This window comes from Leishmania major, chromosome 25 (genome assembly GCF_000002725.2).
Source record: "Leishmania major strain Friedlin complete genome, chromosome 25".
Lineage (NCBI taxonomy): Eukaryota > Euglenozoa > Kinetoplastea > Trypanosomatida > Trypanosomatidae > Leishmania > Leishmania major.
The window spans coordinates 394,126-412,194 of record NC_007266.2 but is presented as its reverse complement, the minus strand read 5'-3'; the positions used below and the strand labels follow the sequence as shown (position 1 = coordinate 412,194).

The 18,069-nt window shown below is 60.7% G+C and overlaps 5 protein-coding genes across 5 annotated transcripts; all 5 read right to left on the bottom strand.

The window, feature by feature from the left end:
* Positions 1–642: 642 nt before the first annotated feature.
* On the bottom strand, positions 643–2,910 carry LMJF_25_1060 (conserved hypothetical protein; the record flags this gene model as incomplete). Its single annotated transcript, XM_001683809.1, has 1 exon — positions 643–2,910. The coding sequence occupies one exon, from the start codon at positions 2,908–2,910 to the stop codon at positions 643–645; it is 2,268 nt and encodes a 755-aa protein (XP_001683861.1).
* A 1,481-nt stretch (positions 2,911–4,391) lies between these two features.
* On the bottom strand, positions 4,392–4,961 carry LMJF_25_1050 (frataxin-like protein; the record flags this gene model as incomplete). Its single annotated transcript, XM_001683808.1, has 1 exon — positions 4,392–4,961. The coding sequence occupies one exon, from the start codon at positions 4,959–4,961 to the stop codon at positions 4,392–4,394; it is 570 nt and encodes a 189-aa protein (XP_001683860.1).
* A 1,038-nt stretch (positions 4,962–5,999) lies between these two features.
* On the bottom strand, positions 6,000–8,201 carry LMJF_25_1040 (conserved hypothetical protein; the record flags this gene model as incomplete). The annotated part of the gene is made up of 1 exon (XM_001683807.1): positions 6,000–8,201. One exon carries the CDS (start codon positions 8,199–8,201, stop codon positions 6,000–6,002), a length of 2,202 nt encoding a protein of 733 aa, XP_001683859.1.
* A 2,277-nt stretch (positions 8,202–10,478) lies between these two features.
* On the bottom strand, positions 10,479–12,755 carry LMJF_25_1030 (conserved hypothetical protein; the record flags this gene model as incomplete). Its single annotated transcript, XM_001683806.1, has 1 exon — positions 10,479–12,755. One exon carries the CDS (start codon positions 12,753–12,755, stop codon positions 10,479–10,481), a length of 2,277 nt encoding a protein of 758 aa, XP_001683858.1.
* Positions 12,756–15,299: 2,544 nt separating this feature from the next.
* Positions 15,300–16,595, bottom strand: LMJF_25_1020 (dehydrogenase-like protein; the record flags this gene model as incomplete). Its single annotated transcript, XM_001683805.1, has 1 exon — positions 15,300–16,595. One exon carries the CDS (start codon positions 16,593–16,595, stop codon positions 15,300–15,302), a length of 1,296 nt encoding a protein of 431 aa, XP_001683857.1.
* Positions 16,596–18,069: the final 1,474 nt, after the last annotated feature.

Genomic DNA, 18,069 nt, shown 5'->3' with positions numbered 1-18,069 from the left:
GACAACGCCGGCAGACTACGAAGTACAAATCCAAAAAAAAATGTGTACAGGAGAGGCAAAGTCGCTACACATACATACATATCCACATATATATTTTTATGTATCCATACACTGCAGCATCGAACACGGACTGGCACAGACACCCACACAGAAACATACCCCCTACACACGTATATATGTATATATATACGCCCATATACACAGGGCGTCATCGGGGAGGTGACACCCTTCAACTTCACGAGGTTGCTCGACCGTTTGCCTCTCCGCGCCTCCTCTCTTCGGATAGGTGCGTGCGCCAGCAGTCTTTCTCGCTTGTCTTTTTAAAAACTTTTCAATCCTTCGAGAAACCCCACCACGTTTATCGGAGGTACAACGAGAAGACGCACAGAGGCGTGCGTGCGTGTGTGTGTGTGTGTGTATGCCACTGCATCCGTGTCTGCTATGAGAAGAATGAAGAGTTGAGAAGCAAAGGCCAGTCGTAAAGGGGAGGGGGTGGGTGGGAAAGGTACGAAGGAGCCCGTAAACACCCCCTCGTCATCCCACGTGGTGTATCAAGGCATGCGTGAAAAGACACGCGCAGTGTATTTCTTCGGAGGTCGGGGCTGCCTCTGCTCGTCCGTTCCTATTGGCCGATCGATCGGCCTACACAAACGGGTTTGGCGCGGGGGCCGGAACCGGATCGTCCTCGTCATCGGCAGTGTCGTACTCCGCCACTGCCTTCTGCTTCTTCTGCAGCAATCCTTCCGCGTCTGCCGCCTCCTCGACACCTTGAGTCATGAGAATGTAGTCATCCTGATCGGCCGCAGAGCCGCTGGCGGCCATAGGTACCGCCGTCACTGCCGCCTCTTCGGAAGCCGCATCGGACGCCGAGTCCGTCCCCGGGGCGAGCGCCAGCTGCTGTGGAGAGCGGGAACGGGTGCGGCGGGAGACTGAATGCGTGTTAGCCGTATGATCGACTCCGTTCATGTAGCGGTGCGCGCTGGCATTGTCTGCGGGCGCTGCCGTTGCGCGCTGCTGCTGCTGTGGAGGTGCCGCCGCCTGGATAATCGGGTGCTTACGGAGTGCCAGGGAGACGACACCGCGCTCCACCCGCTGTGGTGGGATGTGCACCGAATTTCTGATGGACACGCTGCGGTAAGTCGGAGCGGATGGGCTACGACTGCCGTTTATGCCAGTCACGCCGTTAGTGCCGCGGTGCGGCGTCGCAGCGGAGGTCGAGTAGCGGCTGCTGAGTCCTCCAGTACCCTCCCTGGGACCCTCCAAGTAGAGAATGCTCCCCTTGTCCATACTACGCTCCGCGCCTGGGCGCGGCGAGCGGTAATGGTAGATCCGCGGAGTGACGAGTAGTTCAGGAAGCCCCTTGAGCACCAACTTCTTGAGGAGTACGCGAGCCGAGGGAGGAACCGTGGCCTTCTGGGCGTCTGAGGCCGCTGACCCGTTTTCGAGTTGCGTGTGTGCTCTTTTCATCTTCTTTGGAGCCTCCTCCGGCACGCCAGCTTGGGCTTCCCCTTCTCCTTCTTCCTCCACCTGCTGCTCATGCGCACTCGCTGCCGCCTGCGTGCCCTCCGAGGGGGCAAGGGCACCGCCGAGGTCGTCCTGCGGATGCTCGCCACCGGCTGTGAGGATGTCCGGCAGCGTTATTGTTGTCTCGTAGGGGTACCTGCTCAGCTTCTCATCGACCTCGTTCGCCGTCATGCCTGGGGCATGGTCAACACTGATGTCGCAAGTGATGCCTGTCGCCGTCGCCTCCACATTCAGCACCTGCACATACTGCGACTCCACCCCTATCGCGTCCGCCGTCTCATTGCGCACGGTCCGCTTCACCACATCGAGCGAGGATGGCACCACACTCTCCCACTTGTCGCCTGGGAAATGCCGCTTGTGCACCGTAACGACCACGTCAGGAATCCCTGCGCTTGTAGCGCCGGGCGTGGGCATTGGGGCGGCGCCGGCTGGTGTCGGCTCCGCGCCCGCCCTGGACAAGTCATTGGCGGCGGTCTCCGGCGTAGGTGCGCTCTCGGCACCAGAGACCAGTGACTGCACCTCAGCATCCTGGTTCTCTTCGTTGGTCTGCTGCTGCTGAGCCGGTGGGCGGTAAGTGCTGGTTGCCGACCGGGTTCTCGGCGTGATGGGAGCGCTGGTGTGCGAGCGAGGTGTCTGCGCGGCCTTGGCGGCCCGCTGCGACAGGCGAGAGGGCGGAGGGTTGAGGAGGTAGATATCACTCATTGGTGCTGCTGCCGCATCGCTCGGGTGCGACTCCCGCAGTGCAGCGGCACCTTCCTCCTGTTGCGTGGATGTGAGTCGGTCAAGGTTCGTGCTGCTGACCTCGACCTGGTACGGCAGGCTCTTCTCCGATTTCGATGCGATGTTGTCCACCACATGGAGCTCGATATCGTCCTTGTGCGTGCTTGTGTTGGGCGCGGTGCCGATGCTGTTTTCGTAGTGCAGCTCTTCAGGCTCCTCGGCCGGCTCCTCTTGCATGGAGATGGTGGCTAAGCTATCGACTACCTTGTCGTCCCGGTGGCCTTCGCTGGGCTCCTCCTGCATGGAGATGGTGGCTAAGCTATCGACTACCTTGCCGTCCCGGTGGCCTTCGCTGGGCTCCTCCTGCATGGAGATGGTGGCTAAACTATCGACTACCTTGTCGTCCCGGTGGCCTTCGCTGGGCTCCTCCTGCATGGAGATGGTGGTGAAACTATCGACTACCTTGCCGTCCCGGCGGCCTTCGCTGGGCTCCTCCTGCATGGAGATGGTGGCGAAACTATCGACTACCTTGCCGTCCCGGTGGCTTTCGCTGGGCTCCTCCTGCATGGAGATGGTGGCGAAACTATCGACTACCTTGCCGTCCCGGTGGCCTTCGCTGGGCTCCTCCTCGCGGAAGGCGATGGACGATGGGGCAGACAGTGGCATCGCTCCTCCGATTCGGTGACGTACGTGAGAGTGGAGCAGAGAGAGAGGGAGGGAAGGGGACGAGAATGCAGACGGAAAGAGGAGAGGGGAGCGGAGGTGGCTGCAATGATGAGCTGGATACGGTGTCTGGACAGTGTGTGCCTATGTGTGGTTCAGTGCTACCCGATGTGAAGAGTTCGGTAAGGGGAGGGGGTTGTGTTGATGGTGTACACTTTCAACACACCACGACGTAGACGCACACGTGTGCGCCGGTGCGTGATTTAGAGAGAGAGAGAGCGAGCGAGAGGGATCAAGGAGGGGTGGGGCGAGGGGAGAATCGCCAAGTTGGCGTGCGAGGACAGCTCCTTCGCAGGGAAAGGGCAGAGCGGCAATGACGAGCGAGGCGTGCAGTCGTGAAGGCGAGTCGAGGACTACAACAAGGTAGCAAAATACAGACATACGGGCCCAAGTAGCTGAGATGAGGCACTCGCTTAGGGGTGGTGGTTCCAACACATCAAGCCATCAGCTTGTGTGCTTCCTTGGAGACACAGAAGGATAGGGAAGAAAGGGGAGACAAGGAGAAGACGACAGTGAGCATCGCCCACCACCAAATCACAGGCACCCGCTCTTCCACTCACCCACGCAATTCCACACATATGCGTGACCACCACACACACACACACACACACACACACACACACACACACACACACACACACACACACAGGCACAGAGAGGGAGCGACAACCGTGCCCTGAGACCACGCAAGACACCACCATCGTCGCACAAGAAGAAAAACGGCAGCGACACCACCGCCGTCTGATCCTGTAGTGACATAGGCAGGCAAAGAGATGGCTGACAGTTTGGGTGGTGAGTGGGAGGGAGTTGAGTGCTGGCCTGAGAGGGGAACACGTCACATCGCCTCTATCCCCATCTTTTATATCTCCTTGTCGCCCGCGTCTGGCCTGCGCGTACGCACACACGCTTATCGTTACCGACAGCAGGCAGGACACCAGCTAACACGCGGCTTGTGCACCATCCGCTTGAGGAGGGGTCAGGGGGAGAGGAAGCGGCGGCACATACCAGCGACGGTGACTGCGGCCAAAACACCAACGTGCATGATGCGTACAAGGAAGGGTCGGGGTGCGAGACGGCCGCGGTGGCGGCAGTGATGTGACTTACGGAGGAGCAGGCCGAGACCTTGTCAAGCAAGTAAGACGTGATAATAAGCCAGCCAAAGCAACTTGGAAGCGAAACACCATGCACAGAAAAGGAGAGCTGCGGAGCTGCAAACAATCGATCAGATTGATGCGGAGAGGGAAAGAGCGGGTGGCTGTGAGGGATGGAGGGGGCTGGGTAGGAGGAGTGCGCAAGGCTGATGTGCGCTGCAGAACGCATGGTAAGGGAGGAAAGAGGAACCTGTGCTCGTCCGACATGCACGCCCTGCCTAGGCTCTGTGGCTCATTTGCGGTGCTTCTTTCAGTCCCTCCTTTTGCCCTCCCTCACACTTTGAAGTCAGTGCCGAGCACTTCTGTCAACTCCTCCTCCAGCTTCTTTACCAAGTCATGTCCGTCATGGTCCGACTTCCACGACACCTTTTCATGGCCGCCCTGCGTCACAGTGATCATGTCGTAGTGATGAGGGCCGGAGATAGGAGAGGAGAGCCACAGCTGCACATTCGGAGCTTGCTTGTTGAGAATGAAAGTGCCCCTGTCCGTCGTTTCGAGGGTCAGAACGCCGCCATTACAGCTGACATCCTCCACTGCCGCGCTGTCGAGAGCATCCACCTTCGTCTCAACGAGCTCAAGCAGCTCGTCGGCGGCCGTATTGAACTTGATGTCCGTGAAGCCATCCATGCCAAGCTTGGAGTAGTGGACAACCTGCGGGGTAGTGGTCGCGGCGCTGGCCCCGGTGGTGGTGGCTGCGCGACGCACAACGGCCATCGCGCTTGCTGTCATGACGCTCGTGCTAGCGTTCGCGAATGAGTGCGAGGAGGCAAGTGCTGGGTAGCCAGTGGTCGCCAACGCCATCGCGCGCAGGGGGATGCGCTGATGCAGTCTTGCGCAGTTCATTATGACTGCGTGCGTAAGTGTGTGTGTGTGTGTGTGTGTGTGCCCACCTTGTGGCCGCCCTCTCCCACTGGCTCTGTAGGCACGCCGAACAGCGATGATCGCAGGTCGATCGGTATTGTATGCCGGTGCTTTCCTTCAGATCGTAGCCTGTGCTCCTGTGTGCGAGTAGGCTGCGCGGGTGGGAGTAGGCGCAGCATGCAGATGAAGAAAGGTAAAAGAGTAAGACATGCCCACTCAGCAGAGAAGTGTGCGGTTTGGGGTGGGGAGGGAGGGAGGGAGGGAGGGAACGTCACCCTCCTCATCCTCCGCCCGAAGCAATGCTGCCCCCGATGTGCGTGCTTCCGCGGAGCGTTTCTTTTTCCACCGCACATCGCAGCAGCCACCTCGCACCCGCACCAGCAGATGCGTACGTTCGTGCCCACCTGCGTTGATCTGCAGCCGCGTGCGCCGAATGAGGAGTTCAGAGGATGAGAGGTGCGAGCAGTCTGCCTGCTTTTCGTTTCGCCTCACGTGCACCTCTACCCTCGTGAGTCGCCGCACTTGCGAGTGTCGCGTGGCAGTGCCGCGTTCTGTACGCAAATAGCCTGACGGCGAGAGAAGGGTGGTATGCGCGATGAACCCGCTGTCTCGCTAATGAACTCCTCCCCACCTCCTTAGCCGTTTCTCTCATTCCGCGTACACAGTGATATCATTGCAGTTGTGGTGCGTGAGGAAACCGCTCAGCGCACCACAAACAACAGCACACAAGCAAAAGAAAAAACAGCGGACAACGGAAAACAAGTGGTGCTCGCATCAGCATGCATCTGTTGCCCCTTTCCTCCTCTCCCTCCTCCACACACACACACACGTGCGCAGAGGGGATTTGGGGGAGGGGGGAGAGGAGGAAAGGGGCAACAGATGAGCGGTACACCAATGGCCGAGGAAGTGGGCGGTGGTGTTCGTGGGGAGGGGACGATGAGCACCCTTGGACCGTTGCTGTGCATCGCGTCACAACCTGGTATGGCATCCGCCGTTTTCCACCTCTGTCCTTGTAGTTGGCTATAGGCATCTGCGCTCCTTGAGCAGCTCCTGCGCCCAAATACCCTGCGCCACGCGATCGACCTTGGTGTCGGGCTGGCTTTGCACAGGCCGCACGCGCTTCGGCGCAGGCACCGCGCACCGTGAGCCGCCTTGCACGCCGACGGCTTCTACCCGTGACAGTAGCGATCGCAGCAGCTCGGGGCCGGCCCCTCCGCCATGTCGCGGGTCTCGGGCAGCACCACCGGCGCTTTGCCCACGGCGGCTGGAGCGGCGCTTCGGCACACTCGGGGCGTCCGCGTCGCTGACCGTGCGAGGCCGCGTACGCGCTGCGGAGCGACCACTATGGGAGGCGTACCCTTCTGCACTTGTCGAGGCAGCACGTGAGTGATCCATCAACCGCTCATACGCGAGCGACCGCCGCACGCTGGCGGTGGCGCCGGCTGCCTCTGTTGCCACCACCTTCTCTCTTTGGCGGCGGTTGCCGCTGCTGCTGCTGCTATGAGCTCGCTGACCCTGCTGCTGGCTCTCGCCGTCACGCGCCTCGCAGCCCAGCATCTCACCAGCGCGCTCGACGCGACGGGCTGCTGCGGCCGGCGAGTAGCGGTCTGGCATGTGCAGATCTCCATCAGCGCCTGTGCGGTTGCGGCCACTGCCGTTGCTCGCGATCGCCCGCAGCACACGCCGCTTTGGACGAACAAAGGAAGGGCGTAAATCACCGTTGCCGTCGTCTGTGTTCGAGGCGGGGGCAGACTCGGTGGCACACGGGTGCGCAGCGCGGCGGCGACAGTCGCGGTCGGAGTCGTTGGTGGTGGCGGACGTGTCTTCGCTGCCGTGCAGGCTGTCCTTCTGCCCTGTCGTCTCATCAGCCTCCTCCCACTTTCGCAGAGGCGATCGAACGGCTTTGTGGCGCGCTTGCCGTGGTGGCTGCACTGTCGAGGCGGGACTCGACGTCTTCGAAGGGGCACCGGGGCGCTGCTTCGCTGTGGGCTGCTGATACTGATGCTCAAGAAGCAGCTGCACCAGCTGATTGACATCCGCAGGAGACACGAGACCGGCTGCTTGGCCCGGCAGCCCCGTCGAGAGTGCGGTTTTCTGCGGTTCACCATCCTGCGCCAGTTCTGCTCGCCGACGCTGCAGTGCAAGTTCCTCCTTCAGCGTCGCCTCCTTGGCTCGATGGGCAGCCTTCAGCTGCGCAATGCGGTTCTCGTAGTCCGCTTGCTGATTCGAGGACGTCTGCTCCAGTTCGACGACGCGCCGCTGGGCATCTGCAAGGGCTTCCTGCACCTCCCGGTAGGCGCGGCGAGACACCAGTGCCTCTCCTGACGATTGGATCAAGAGATTGTTCTCTCTGCTGTCTTCAATGCTGAGAGGCAGCTGGCCTGGTGGTGAAAGGTCTCGCTCACCCTCGGTGGTGCCTCTATCGCAGCCATTCACGACGTCAGCCCAGCCGCCAGCATCCATGTCTGCCGGTGCCGTCTGAGTGTGTGCACTGGACGGCGGCCGTATCGGATGCGGTGACATAACGTTCCACCAGTAATCTTGACTGTAGAACTGCGTGCCCGCGCCCACGCCGCCACCAGCCCTGGTGACGTGTCGGCCGAGCACTGGGGAGGGTGCTTTGGTGACACGTTCCAGCGAGCGTGCTCCACCGCTGGCTGCGCCGATCGATACTCGCGTTTCCATCGGTTGGAGCCGCCCCTCCGCGCTGTGCGGCAGCTCTTCACCGACAACTTGCTGCAGCACATGCAGCTGATTGCTAAAGTTGGAGCTCAGAAGCTCAACATACTGCTTCAGCAGCTTCATCTCGTGCTTCACTTGCCGCACGCTGCTGTACAGGTGAAACGCAACACCGTTGTGCAGGGCGTCGCTCACCTGACGCACCCGCTTCAACTCGGACGCGAGGGTGCGGTTGTGTGCGTCCAGCCGATCGTAGAGGCGGTGCATTGTGTTGAGGCGCTGTAGGGCATCGCCGTACTGCTGCTCGAGGGTAGTGACCGCCTCGGAGGCGTACTCGAAGACGGCACCGCGCTGAGCCACGTGACCATCGCTGCGATGCCTGTGACTTTCTGGAGAGCTCAGCTGCCAGTGGGTGGTGGTGGAGGTTTGCGAGGCTGCGGGGACATCAGCAGCCGGTCCGGCTGCTGTTGCGCGGGTCGCAGCCTGCTGGGACGTAGATGAAGAGGCAGAGGCGGTGTCCAGCGGCACTGGCAGCAGCGGCATCGCTGTTGTGGTGGTGGGCGCCGCCTCCGTGACGTTACAAGTGCTTTGGTGGTTCACGTAAGGCGAACGCCGCTGCAGGGGTTGCCGAGGTGGTGCAGGTGGCGATGGTGGCAACAGCTGTGGCACTTTTGTTCGAGTCGAGTAGTGGTAGCCGCTGCTGTCGACGATACCCATGCGCGGTGCGTGGGAGTGAGAAGAGGGGGCGGCGTGGGTCCAAAAAGCGTGAGCAAAGGCCGATGAGCTTGCTGCTTCCAGGCTCTGATTGGAGGTGGGCAGCAAAGTTTGGGGCGACGCTTCGTGGTATGACGAAAACGGTACTGCGGGAGGTGTGGTCTGCCCAGCCGCAGCGCCGAAGCTGCTTCCAGGGCTCGACGGACGGGAAGGGGAGAGTACCGCATGCTGCTGCTTATGACGCCTCAGCGAAGGAGGGGATGCCGCTTGGTTTTGCACGTGTGTCGGCGCGGGCATGAGAGCGTCCGCGTCTTCGTGCTCATCTGGCTCCGAGGCGTAGGAGTGTGCTCGGCCGTGGTGCAGCTCGTGACTCTCCGCCGTGCGTGGCATCGCAGTCGCAGCGTCGGCGGCAGCTGATTGCCGCCCCACCGGGAGGTACAGCTCCGTGGAGGTGCCCTCCGGAGGGTCCGTGGAGGAGGAGCTGGCGGACGATGAGCCTCTGTCGGTGCGACTCGCCGACAACACATGCGGCATGACCTCCTTCCGGTGTGGATTTCTTCACTCCCTCCGGCGACACGTGCGAGTGTACGCGTGTACGTGTAGAGGGTGATGCAGGAGAAGGGGAGGGGAGGTGGGCAGTTCTACGCGTGATTCTATGCAAAAAGATGGAGTCCACAACAAGAAAGCACGATGCAGCGGGGAGGGGGATGGGCAAGGAGGCACCAGCAGCGATACAGGTGCAGCAGTTAAAAGAGTTAGCACCCATATGTGCGGCCTGTATGTATGTGGGTGCGTGCGTGCTATTTCTAACGCCTAAGTGACCTGCTCTATAGTGGCGTGCTTGCTCTGTTTTGAGCGAGTGCAGCACGTTGTACACGCGTCGGCAAGAGAGAGAGAGAGAGAGAGAGGTCGATCCGTGGAAGGGAGAAGACAGAGAGGAGCGCATTCGGGATGAGTTCGCAACCGGCATCAGAAGGGGGGCGGGGAGGGGAGGGGAGGGGCGTGGAGGGGAGAAGGAAAGCGCGTGCCTCGAGGAGTGAGACCACAACTGCAACCCGCTCTCCATGCATTCATCGAGAGAGCACGTGGTCTGCGTTCCCGTACAGTTGTGTGCCCTCCACGAATGACAGGTGCATGCGTGCGTGTATGCGTGTGCGCTGATCTCGTGATGGAGGTGAGCATGAACAGGTGAAAGAAGGCACCGAGACACCAGCAAAGAACAGAAAGGTGGGGCATGGCCGACAGAGAGCGCGGTCGTGCGGGGGTGGGTGGGTGGGTGGGTGAGAGCACCGATGCAGAAGTCGAAGAGGAAGAAGACACACACACACAAACACAAACACAGACACAGACACAGACACAGACACACAGAAGGAATGCAGGCGATCCAAGTCGAGTTTCGCGCACGCGTGCGCGGCCGATGGCCTTGATCGGCTTCACGGAAAGCACGCCCTAGTCAAGGAGAGAAAAGCAACGAGAAGCAGACCTACCATCAAGATGGAGGAGGAGATGATCGGGGGCACTGCGGCTGCAGACACACACACACACACACACACACACAGCCACAGACAGACACAGAGATACAGAGCAAGTGGGCGAGGGACAAGCAAAAAAGAGGAGGGCGTGCGGTGGTGTGGTGAGGGCAGCAGCAGCAGCGTGCATCTCCCACTTCACGGCGATGAAGAGAAGAACAGTAGGGAGGGTAAGAGGGAGGGCAACGAGAGCGGCACAAGTCGATGGTGATTTCGTTGTGAGGGTGACGGATTGGTCGTCATGACGATAGCTGTTTAAGGCGAAAGGGAGGGTGGGTGGGTGGCGGTAGTGGAAGAGACGAGAGGCGGCATAAATAATACCAAAAAAAAAAGAAAGCACAAGCAACGGGGCGAACAAGAGGGAGAGGAAGACGCAGAGAAGCACAGCGTAGCAGCTGCAGCAGCTCCAACCGCCATCACCGCTGCGAAGCACAGAGAAGGAGGCGAGGCTTAAGATGGGGGGAGGGAGGGCAGGAGCCCTTCGGACACAGATAAAAGATGAAGTGAGGAGAAAGGGATCTTGCGAGCTCACAGTTTATACGCTTGCTCGGCAGACTCCCTCCTGGCCAGTCCGCTCCTACAAAACATCGAGCGGCTCGCCCCTCATGCAGGACTGCATCTCCTGATTGGCGCTACCGCCACCGCCACCGGCTCCTCTGTCTCTCTCAGTCGCGTCTTCTCCCGCGCGCAGGTACGCGTGACGGATGTTATCAGGCAGAGAGGCTTGAATCGTCGCCAGAGTGTTGCGCAGCGCCTCCAGTTCCATGGGCGGCTGGCTGTGATCGAGGGAGAGCGCGCGCCGACACCAGTTCGCCACCATCGGCGGCAGCGAGGGTGGAATACGGTACCCTTGGCTGCTGCTGCTTAGTCTCACCGGCGCTAGCGACTCTGCTCCCGAGAGACACGACGCGGCGCCCGAGGTGTTGCCGAGCTGATCCGTAGAACCCGCAAACACCCGCTTCTCCACCTCTCGGTCTGTCTTGATGTATGCGTAGGGCACCTGGCCCGTGAGAAGCGCAAGAAGGAGCTGCACAACGGCGTAGCTGGCGGGGGCCGTGGCGCGCGCATGCGGGCGCCACCGACTTCCGGCGACCTGGTGTGGCATCCACCTGCACGGCGGGCTATAGCGCACAACGAAGTGCTTCGATCGAGGGCGCAGCGTATCTTCGGCGCTGCCGTGGTCTTCCTTGCTTCCTCTGCAGACGTACACCTCTGTCTCCCACTCACTCCGTGCCTGCACCGTATCCGCCTTGTTGGGGAGGCTCCAGTCGACTCGGCCCCCGCCATCCTCTGACGCCTTGACGGGACCGCTTTGCAGGTCAGCTCCGCCCACGACAGGGGGCTCTTCACGACTGCCACCCTCGGCGAAGGGGGTGACGCTGGCCGCCCAGACGGCACTTTCGCTATTCACCGACAAGGGCAACGACGTGTCTCGCGCATGCTGGTCGCCGCTGACAACACTCTGCTGCTGCCTTTTCTGTTGGCGCACCGGCTCTTCTTTACCGTTCAGTCCGACCACGCGCACAACGAAGACATTCGCAGGGTCGACGGTCAACCACGCCGTCTGCACCGCCTCCGACACCTCATGGCTGTCGCTCATGATGTACTGCAGCGCATCGGCGATCTGGGCGCAGATGTCGAGGGCCTCGTGAAGCGTGAAGTGGTGCCGCCCAAGAACAGGGAGGGACGCTGAGGAGGAAGCAGCGGAAGAAGAGGGAGTAAACAGCAAATCGTGAAGCGTGACATAGGAGGCCTGCGCAGAGTCGGCAGTGGTGGAGAGCAATCTTGCACTCTGCAGCTCAAGGACGTACCCCAGAGCCATGATCGGCTTCCCAGTAACGGTCGACACGGGACGCTGCCAGGGGAAGTTTGCCATGGCAGCGCTTGCCAGGCGCTCCTCTGACGCTTTTGAGCTCTCCGCGTCGTCGACGAACCTTTCCGTGTATCCACCGAGGCATGTGACGATGTGCGGGTGACACCACGTGGAGCGACACCCCGCGTCCAGTAGGAACTCTGTCGCGTGCTGCATAGCCACCTCCTGCGTTTCTGCGTCGCCCGTGCCCGCCGCGCCGCAGAGGGCCTTCACGACGACAGGGACGCCGTTGTACCGGTACACGTGCGGTACGACACGGAAGCGAACGTCCTCCTCGCCATCAGCGTGGTGCTCCACTGCCACCGTCGCCGTCGGAGGAGCCGATGCCGATGCGCTTTGTGGTCGGCCGACCCCCGGTACGAGCTGATCCGTCGGTTGCAGGTCTTGATAGAGGATTCGCCACGGACTCATCTTACGCCGCTGGTGGTAGGCTTGCAGGTCGCGCAGATGATGACTGACGCTGCCGACCTCTTCAAGGGCGGATCGATCTGCCTCTCGGCCAGAAACACCCATGGGAAAGAGCAGCTCCATCATGACCTGCCCATCCTCGGCGCAGTCCAGCGACTCTGCAACGCTGTCCTCCCGCTCCAGATCCACGTGCGAGTACATGGACCATGCCGCCCAGAGGCGTCGGTAAGCACTTTGGAAGAGCAGTCGGCTTGTGAAGTGCTGATACAGCAGCACTGGCCAGCACTGCGCCGGTCCCAGTGGATCGCCGTCGGGACCGTACAGGATCTGCAGTGCCGTGGCAGACTCCGCCGTGCTTGCCACTAGGCCACCGTCGTGTGCGCACTGACGCAGCAGCAGGCACAGAGACTGTATCGCGGTCAGCAGCAGCTGCGACGGCGCCGGCCGCGGCATCTGGCGTAGCGTGAGGGCAATCAGTCGCAGGCGACGTACAGCCAACGCGCATTGATGCTTGTTGATGTGCGCGTGTGCCTTCGCTACAGTGGCAGCAGCGAGAACCTGATCGAGGTGCATCAGCAGAATCGGCGTGGTGTCGACTGGCTCATCGGCAACGGTGGGGTTTTGCGCATGAGATGCAGGACATCGATCGCCGGTGCTGAACGGCGGCGGCGCCACGGATATCGCGGCGGCCGAGCCTTCTGCGTGCTGCAAAAACGATTTCGACCGCGCCACGAGGCCGGTGAACTGGTTCTCTTCTCCAACGTTCCCATACATGTTTTGGATGCTTGTGGTAGCGCTGTACGTGTGCGCTAAATGCGAAGTGCAGCACCTTCCCCAACACGCAGAGAAGTAGAGGGCGCAAGAGACGTCGAGTGAGTGTCAAGCGGAGCGCATCAAGAGGTAAAGAGGGATGAAGAAGAGGGTAGGAGGGGAGGGGGAAGGAGAGGGGATGAGGCACACGTGCTAGGGCGTGCGAGCAACTGCATACAGAGTGAGAGAGAGGAGAGAGAGAGAGAGAGATGCGATCGCTGATGAAGGTGCGGCAACACCATAAGGAGTCATTGCTGCAAGCAAGGCATACATACACAGAAGCACGGAAAGGTGCTGAGAGGCGAAGCGAAATTGGGAGGAGGAGAGGGTGGGACCACCAAGGAAGATTGAGCAGCTCTTGTGTGCATGCAACGTACACACACACACACACACATATATATATATATATATACACTGATTGGTAGAACACAAAATAGTACTACCCGCTGTCCCGCCCGTCTTTGCTTGTGTGCGTGCAGCGAGGAGAGTGAGAGGAGCGGGTAAGGGGCTTTAGCTGCTGCCGCACGATAAGATGTCGTGATCACCACTTGAGAGGGGAAGACCGAGTGCACGTGAGTCATTGGGGGAGGGGGGCTTTGTTTGCTTGCGCACATAAGAAGATCCTGCCGACGGGTGAAGGGCACCTCAGTGTGGTGGATCAGGGTCCAGTGCCCTCCCCTCCACTCTATGCACGGAAGCCAGGCAGCCCCCTTATCCCTGTCAATGCCGAGCAACTGCAGGTGGTGACAGAGTCAGGTCCGGGACGGCGCTGGGTCCGAGCGACCTGCGACAGTGAGCACGTGTACACCATCCATGTGATGAGCAGAGCGTCAGCGTGACTCGCTCGCATCTTACCTGACCCTCTCGCTGCTCGCTGGTGTGGGGAGCCTGCGTGCCACACCCCGAATGAGATGCACCACGTGGCGACCGGCATGATGATGGGAGGAGCGACTGTGAAGCCGGGTGGTTGGGTGGAGTTTGAGGCCGAGGCCATGCTCAAATGACCGAGTTGGCGGACAGCTGTACCAGCGTGTGCCTACGGCTGCCTCGCACCACGCGGATGTGGGGGCCTGTGGCAGGGCTGTGTGTGTCTGTGTGACGGGGAGTGACCTTTGGCCTCATGTTGTATGGCACAGAAACAGGCACGTCAACCCCCCCCCCCCCCCCCACCTTCCCCAAACCACATCAAAAGTACAAGGGAGAGTGAGAGCCGGCCGCGCATTAAAGAAAGCGGCACGGCATTGCGCTGAAGGTATCGGCAGCCGCGCGGGGACCGCGTTGTGGCAGCCCACCAATCACCTGCACGCTGTTGTAGAATCCCGGCGTGCATGTGGAGCGCTGGGCTGACGGGGCTGTGGGAGGTCGCGACGACATGGCGTGGCCGTCTACAACTGTGCTGTCGAGCTTGGTTGCACGGTGGAGGCTATCTGATGCAGGAACACTGCATCCGGTCGCCGGAGATACCTTCAACTCCCTCCTCTGCTGCACCGGCGTGGCACTCCCCAGCAGCCACTCCAGTTCTGGACTGTACATGTGCAGAGAAGGGGAGGGACACCCAAGAGATGAGATGCACCGCACAGTCGAGTGAGGCGTCTGTCGCCGTCGTTTTTCTGTGCTGACTGTCTACAGCTGGAAGTGCGGCCCGATCGCATGGACGCGCCAGGAGGTAACCGCATAGCCCCGATAATCAAGAGCCAGTGTGCGTGTGTGTGTGTGTGTGTGGGATAGAAAAAAAAATGAGACAACCCAAGGAGGCGGTGCGGCCCAAAGAGGACAGTGAAGGAGGATAGGATCGGCATGCATGCCGCAGTGGTATACTCAAACACAGCCGTGGTGGAGGAGGACAACGATCCAGGGCACAGACCCCCCTCCCTCCCTCGATGGGGGATGGATGATATTGTCCGGGCCACCCCCTACTTCTTCATCCCGGTCTGCTGCTCGCGTGACACATGTCGACTTACCGTCTGTAGCGCCTTATAGATGTGTGTACGCTGCGTTGCTTAAAGTGTAGACACCCCTCACTCCCACCTCACTCACCCCCGTTTGAAAACTGCATGTGGGAGAGAGAGAGTCAAGATGGCCGAGGCGGGAAAGGAGGGGGAGGGGCTTCCATCTCAGAAATAGGATGGCGAAGAACCCCGAAAAACCTGTGTGACCAACAGACACATGCACATACACCAGACTCAATGGAGGTTTGGGGGGAGGGGGAGGGGGCAGGATGTCTTTTCAGTAGGTCAGGGTACACCCCCTCCTTACGCCGCCAACACCACCAACACCCCTTCCACTCTCTCCGACCTTAACGGGGTGCTAGTAAAAGTCCTCCGGGGTGAAGGCTGGGGGCTGCTGCGAGGACGCCGTTGTCAGCGGCTCCGCGATTGATGCGGCTTGCGTCGTGCTGCCTTTGCCGTTGCTGCTGCTTTCGGCGGCACTGAGTGAGTCCGCCAGTGAGCCGGGGTCCATCTCGATCTCCGCCGGTGTCGGCGGGGACGAAGCCGCTACCGCAGCCCCTGCTGCCGCTGCTGGACCGCTGTTCACCTTTCCGGTGGCGTTTCGGTCAAGAAAAGCACCGGACGTGAGCCCGCGAGGCTGAACGCGGACCCCTTCCTCTTTCTCCATGGCGGCGGCCGCCGGGATGTAGTGGATGACGGCCGCCATATCACGGTCACCCATCCCAGACTCGACGGCGGCGCCCAGCATGCGCAGCGACGCGTCTAGCACAGGAAAGCGCTCCTCCTCCACCTCGCGCCCACCATTGCCGTTGTCGCCCTTCTCGATCTTTGGTAAGGAGGCGTCGAGCAGCGCGAGATCCTCGAGAAGGTTGTCGATGCTGGCGCCAGAGGATGGCGCCAGCTTGTCCGGGTTGCGCACGAGGTCCTGCATCGTTGGTGCGTTGCGGCGCAGCATCGTGCTCGAGCCCCACGAGGCGTCCAAGACTTGAATGAGCTTCTGGTAGTCCTCGATGCCGAGCCGATTCGCGATTGTCATTGCCTCCGCGGCGGCGGCATTGTGCGAGGCCACCAGCGCCTGGGAGAGCAGCTTAGCCGCCGTGCCGCTGCCGTTGGCGCCCATGTGATGGATGTGGTCCGCATACATACGAAAGATTGGCGACACCCGTTGCACCTGCTCCGCCGGCCCACCCACCATGAGCACGAGCTGGTTGTTGAAGGCCTGCTTCGGACTACCGCTCATAGGGGCGTCGAGGAAGACGGCGCCGCGCCGCTCTGCCTCGTGGGCGCACTCGCGCGACAGCTCCATGTCCACGGTCGTGTGGTCCACGATGATCTGCCCAGGACGCGCGTTGGTGACGAGGGCCTCGCTGTCCTCCAAGAGGACCTTCCGTGAGGCGGCCCGGTGTGCCAAGGTGAGCAGGATGACGTCACACCACTTGGTCATGGTGCTGTAGCGGTCGTGGATGCGCATGGCGCAGGTGGCGCCATCGGCGCTCATGTCATCGCACACTTGGCGCGCCTTGCTGAGAGTGCGGCTGTGGATCTGCAAGTACATGGCGCTGCGTGCCTTGAAGGCGAGGTTTCGGGTAATGGGAATGCCCATGTTGCCCATGCCCACCACACCCACGTTCAGCGAGCGCTTAATGGCTGACATGGATGAGGGTGCTGACAGTAGCGGCAGCGGCGGGGGGGGGTGGGGTGGAGTAGGGCGGGATGGAGGGAAGACGGCTCGACGGAAGGATGGCACTCTTCGCAACACTGCAGAGAGGGTGCTGCAAGGTGATTGGTGCCGTGAAGGTGAAATAGCAGAGTTGTGGCGGAGGTGAATGCCCTCAGTTCTTCCTTTAGCGCGTCGAGAGGTGTGTGCGTGTGCTTGTGGCTCGGGAGAGTACGCTGTTGTTGCGCATTGCACACGCCACGCGGAGAGGAGCTGAGAACAGCAGCACAGCAACACAGAGGGGAGAAGAGCAGAGACATAGGAAGATGGAGGGAGCTTGTAAGGGGTGAGGAAGACAGAGTCTACGCCCACACACGTGCGCATGCGTCCAGCGTCTGCGTTGCGATGATGAGCGTGCCACTGGCATAATCTTCCGCGGCTGCAATGAGGACGTCAGTGGAGAGGAGGGAGGGGGCAGGCGTGGAACTGCACGTGTGCTACATACACCCCTTCCCTCCCCCCCACACACTCGCACATGTCTCTTAGAGTGGGAGAAGAAGGGGAGAGATTCGTAGATTCCGGCAGCACACAGAAGAGAAGGGCTGCTGTTGCGACCGTCCGCCTCCCCAATGCTGCGTGTGCTTTCTGTGCTTTTCCTACAACAACAGCCCACCTTTTCGTCTTGTCGCACGTGTATATGCATGCTCTTAGGAGAAGACACACGCCCAACGCCTCAGAGCACCATACGCCACCACATACACGCACGAAGAACCAGAGGTGTCTGTCCCAGAGAGAGAGAGAGGGAGAGACCAGAAGCGTGGAGGTGGAGCGGCTGGCGGACAAAGAAGAGGATACACTACTGAGACACACACACACCACACACACACACACACACACACGTGCATACACAGACGGAGTGGAAGCACCACTTTCAGCCATCGCCTTGACATACACGTGTACACACAGCCGTACGCACGCACACAGCGATGCTGTTACCGCCACTGCTGCTGTCACAAGCCCATCTGCACATGAAAAAAAAGCCCAAAGAAACGAGGGTGAGTGAGGCGGGTGGCAGTGACGCTGCGTGCGTGTGCACGAGCATGAGCTCGCGCGTCTCCCCAGAAAGTCTCTCTCTGTGTCTGCCTTTTCTATGCATGGCGGTCTCCAGCTCCCCTCTACTTGTGCATACTCTCTATTCCTCCGCTGCCTTCTCTTCCTCTTCCTGACCTTGGCACATACGCACGTACACACATACACAACGTGCGGCGAGGTCGCACACTGAAACACCACCGCCGTCGCATCACTGTGTACAAGCAGAAAAACACCAAAAAGCGGGGAAAGGGGAGACAAGGCCGAGTAGTGGGAGCCAACGGATGTCACCGGGAGCTCTTCGTGCTGGTCTTCGTAGAATGCGACGAAGCACGCGAGCGACAGCAACCATGAGAATTCCCTACAATCGCAGCAGCACCCA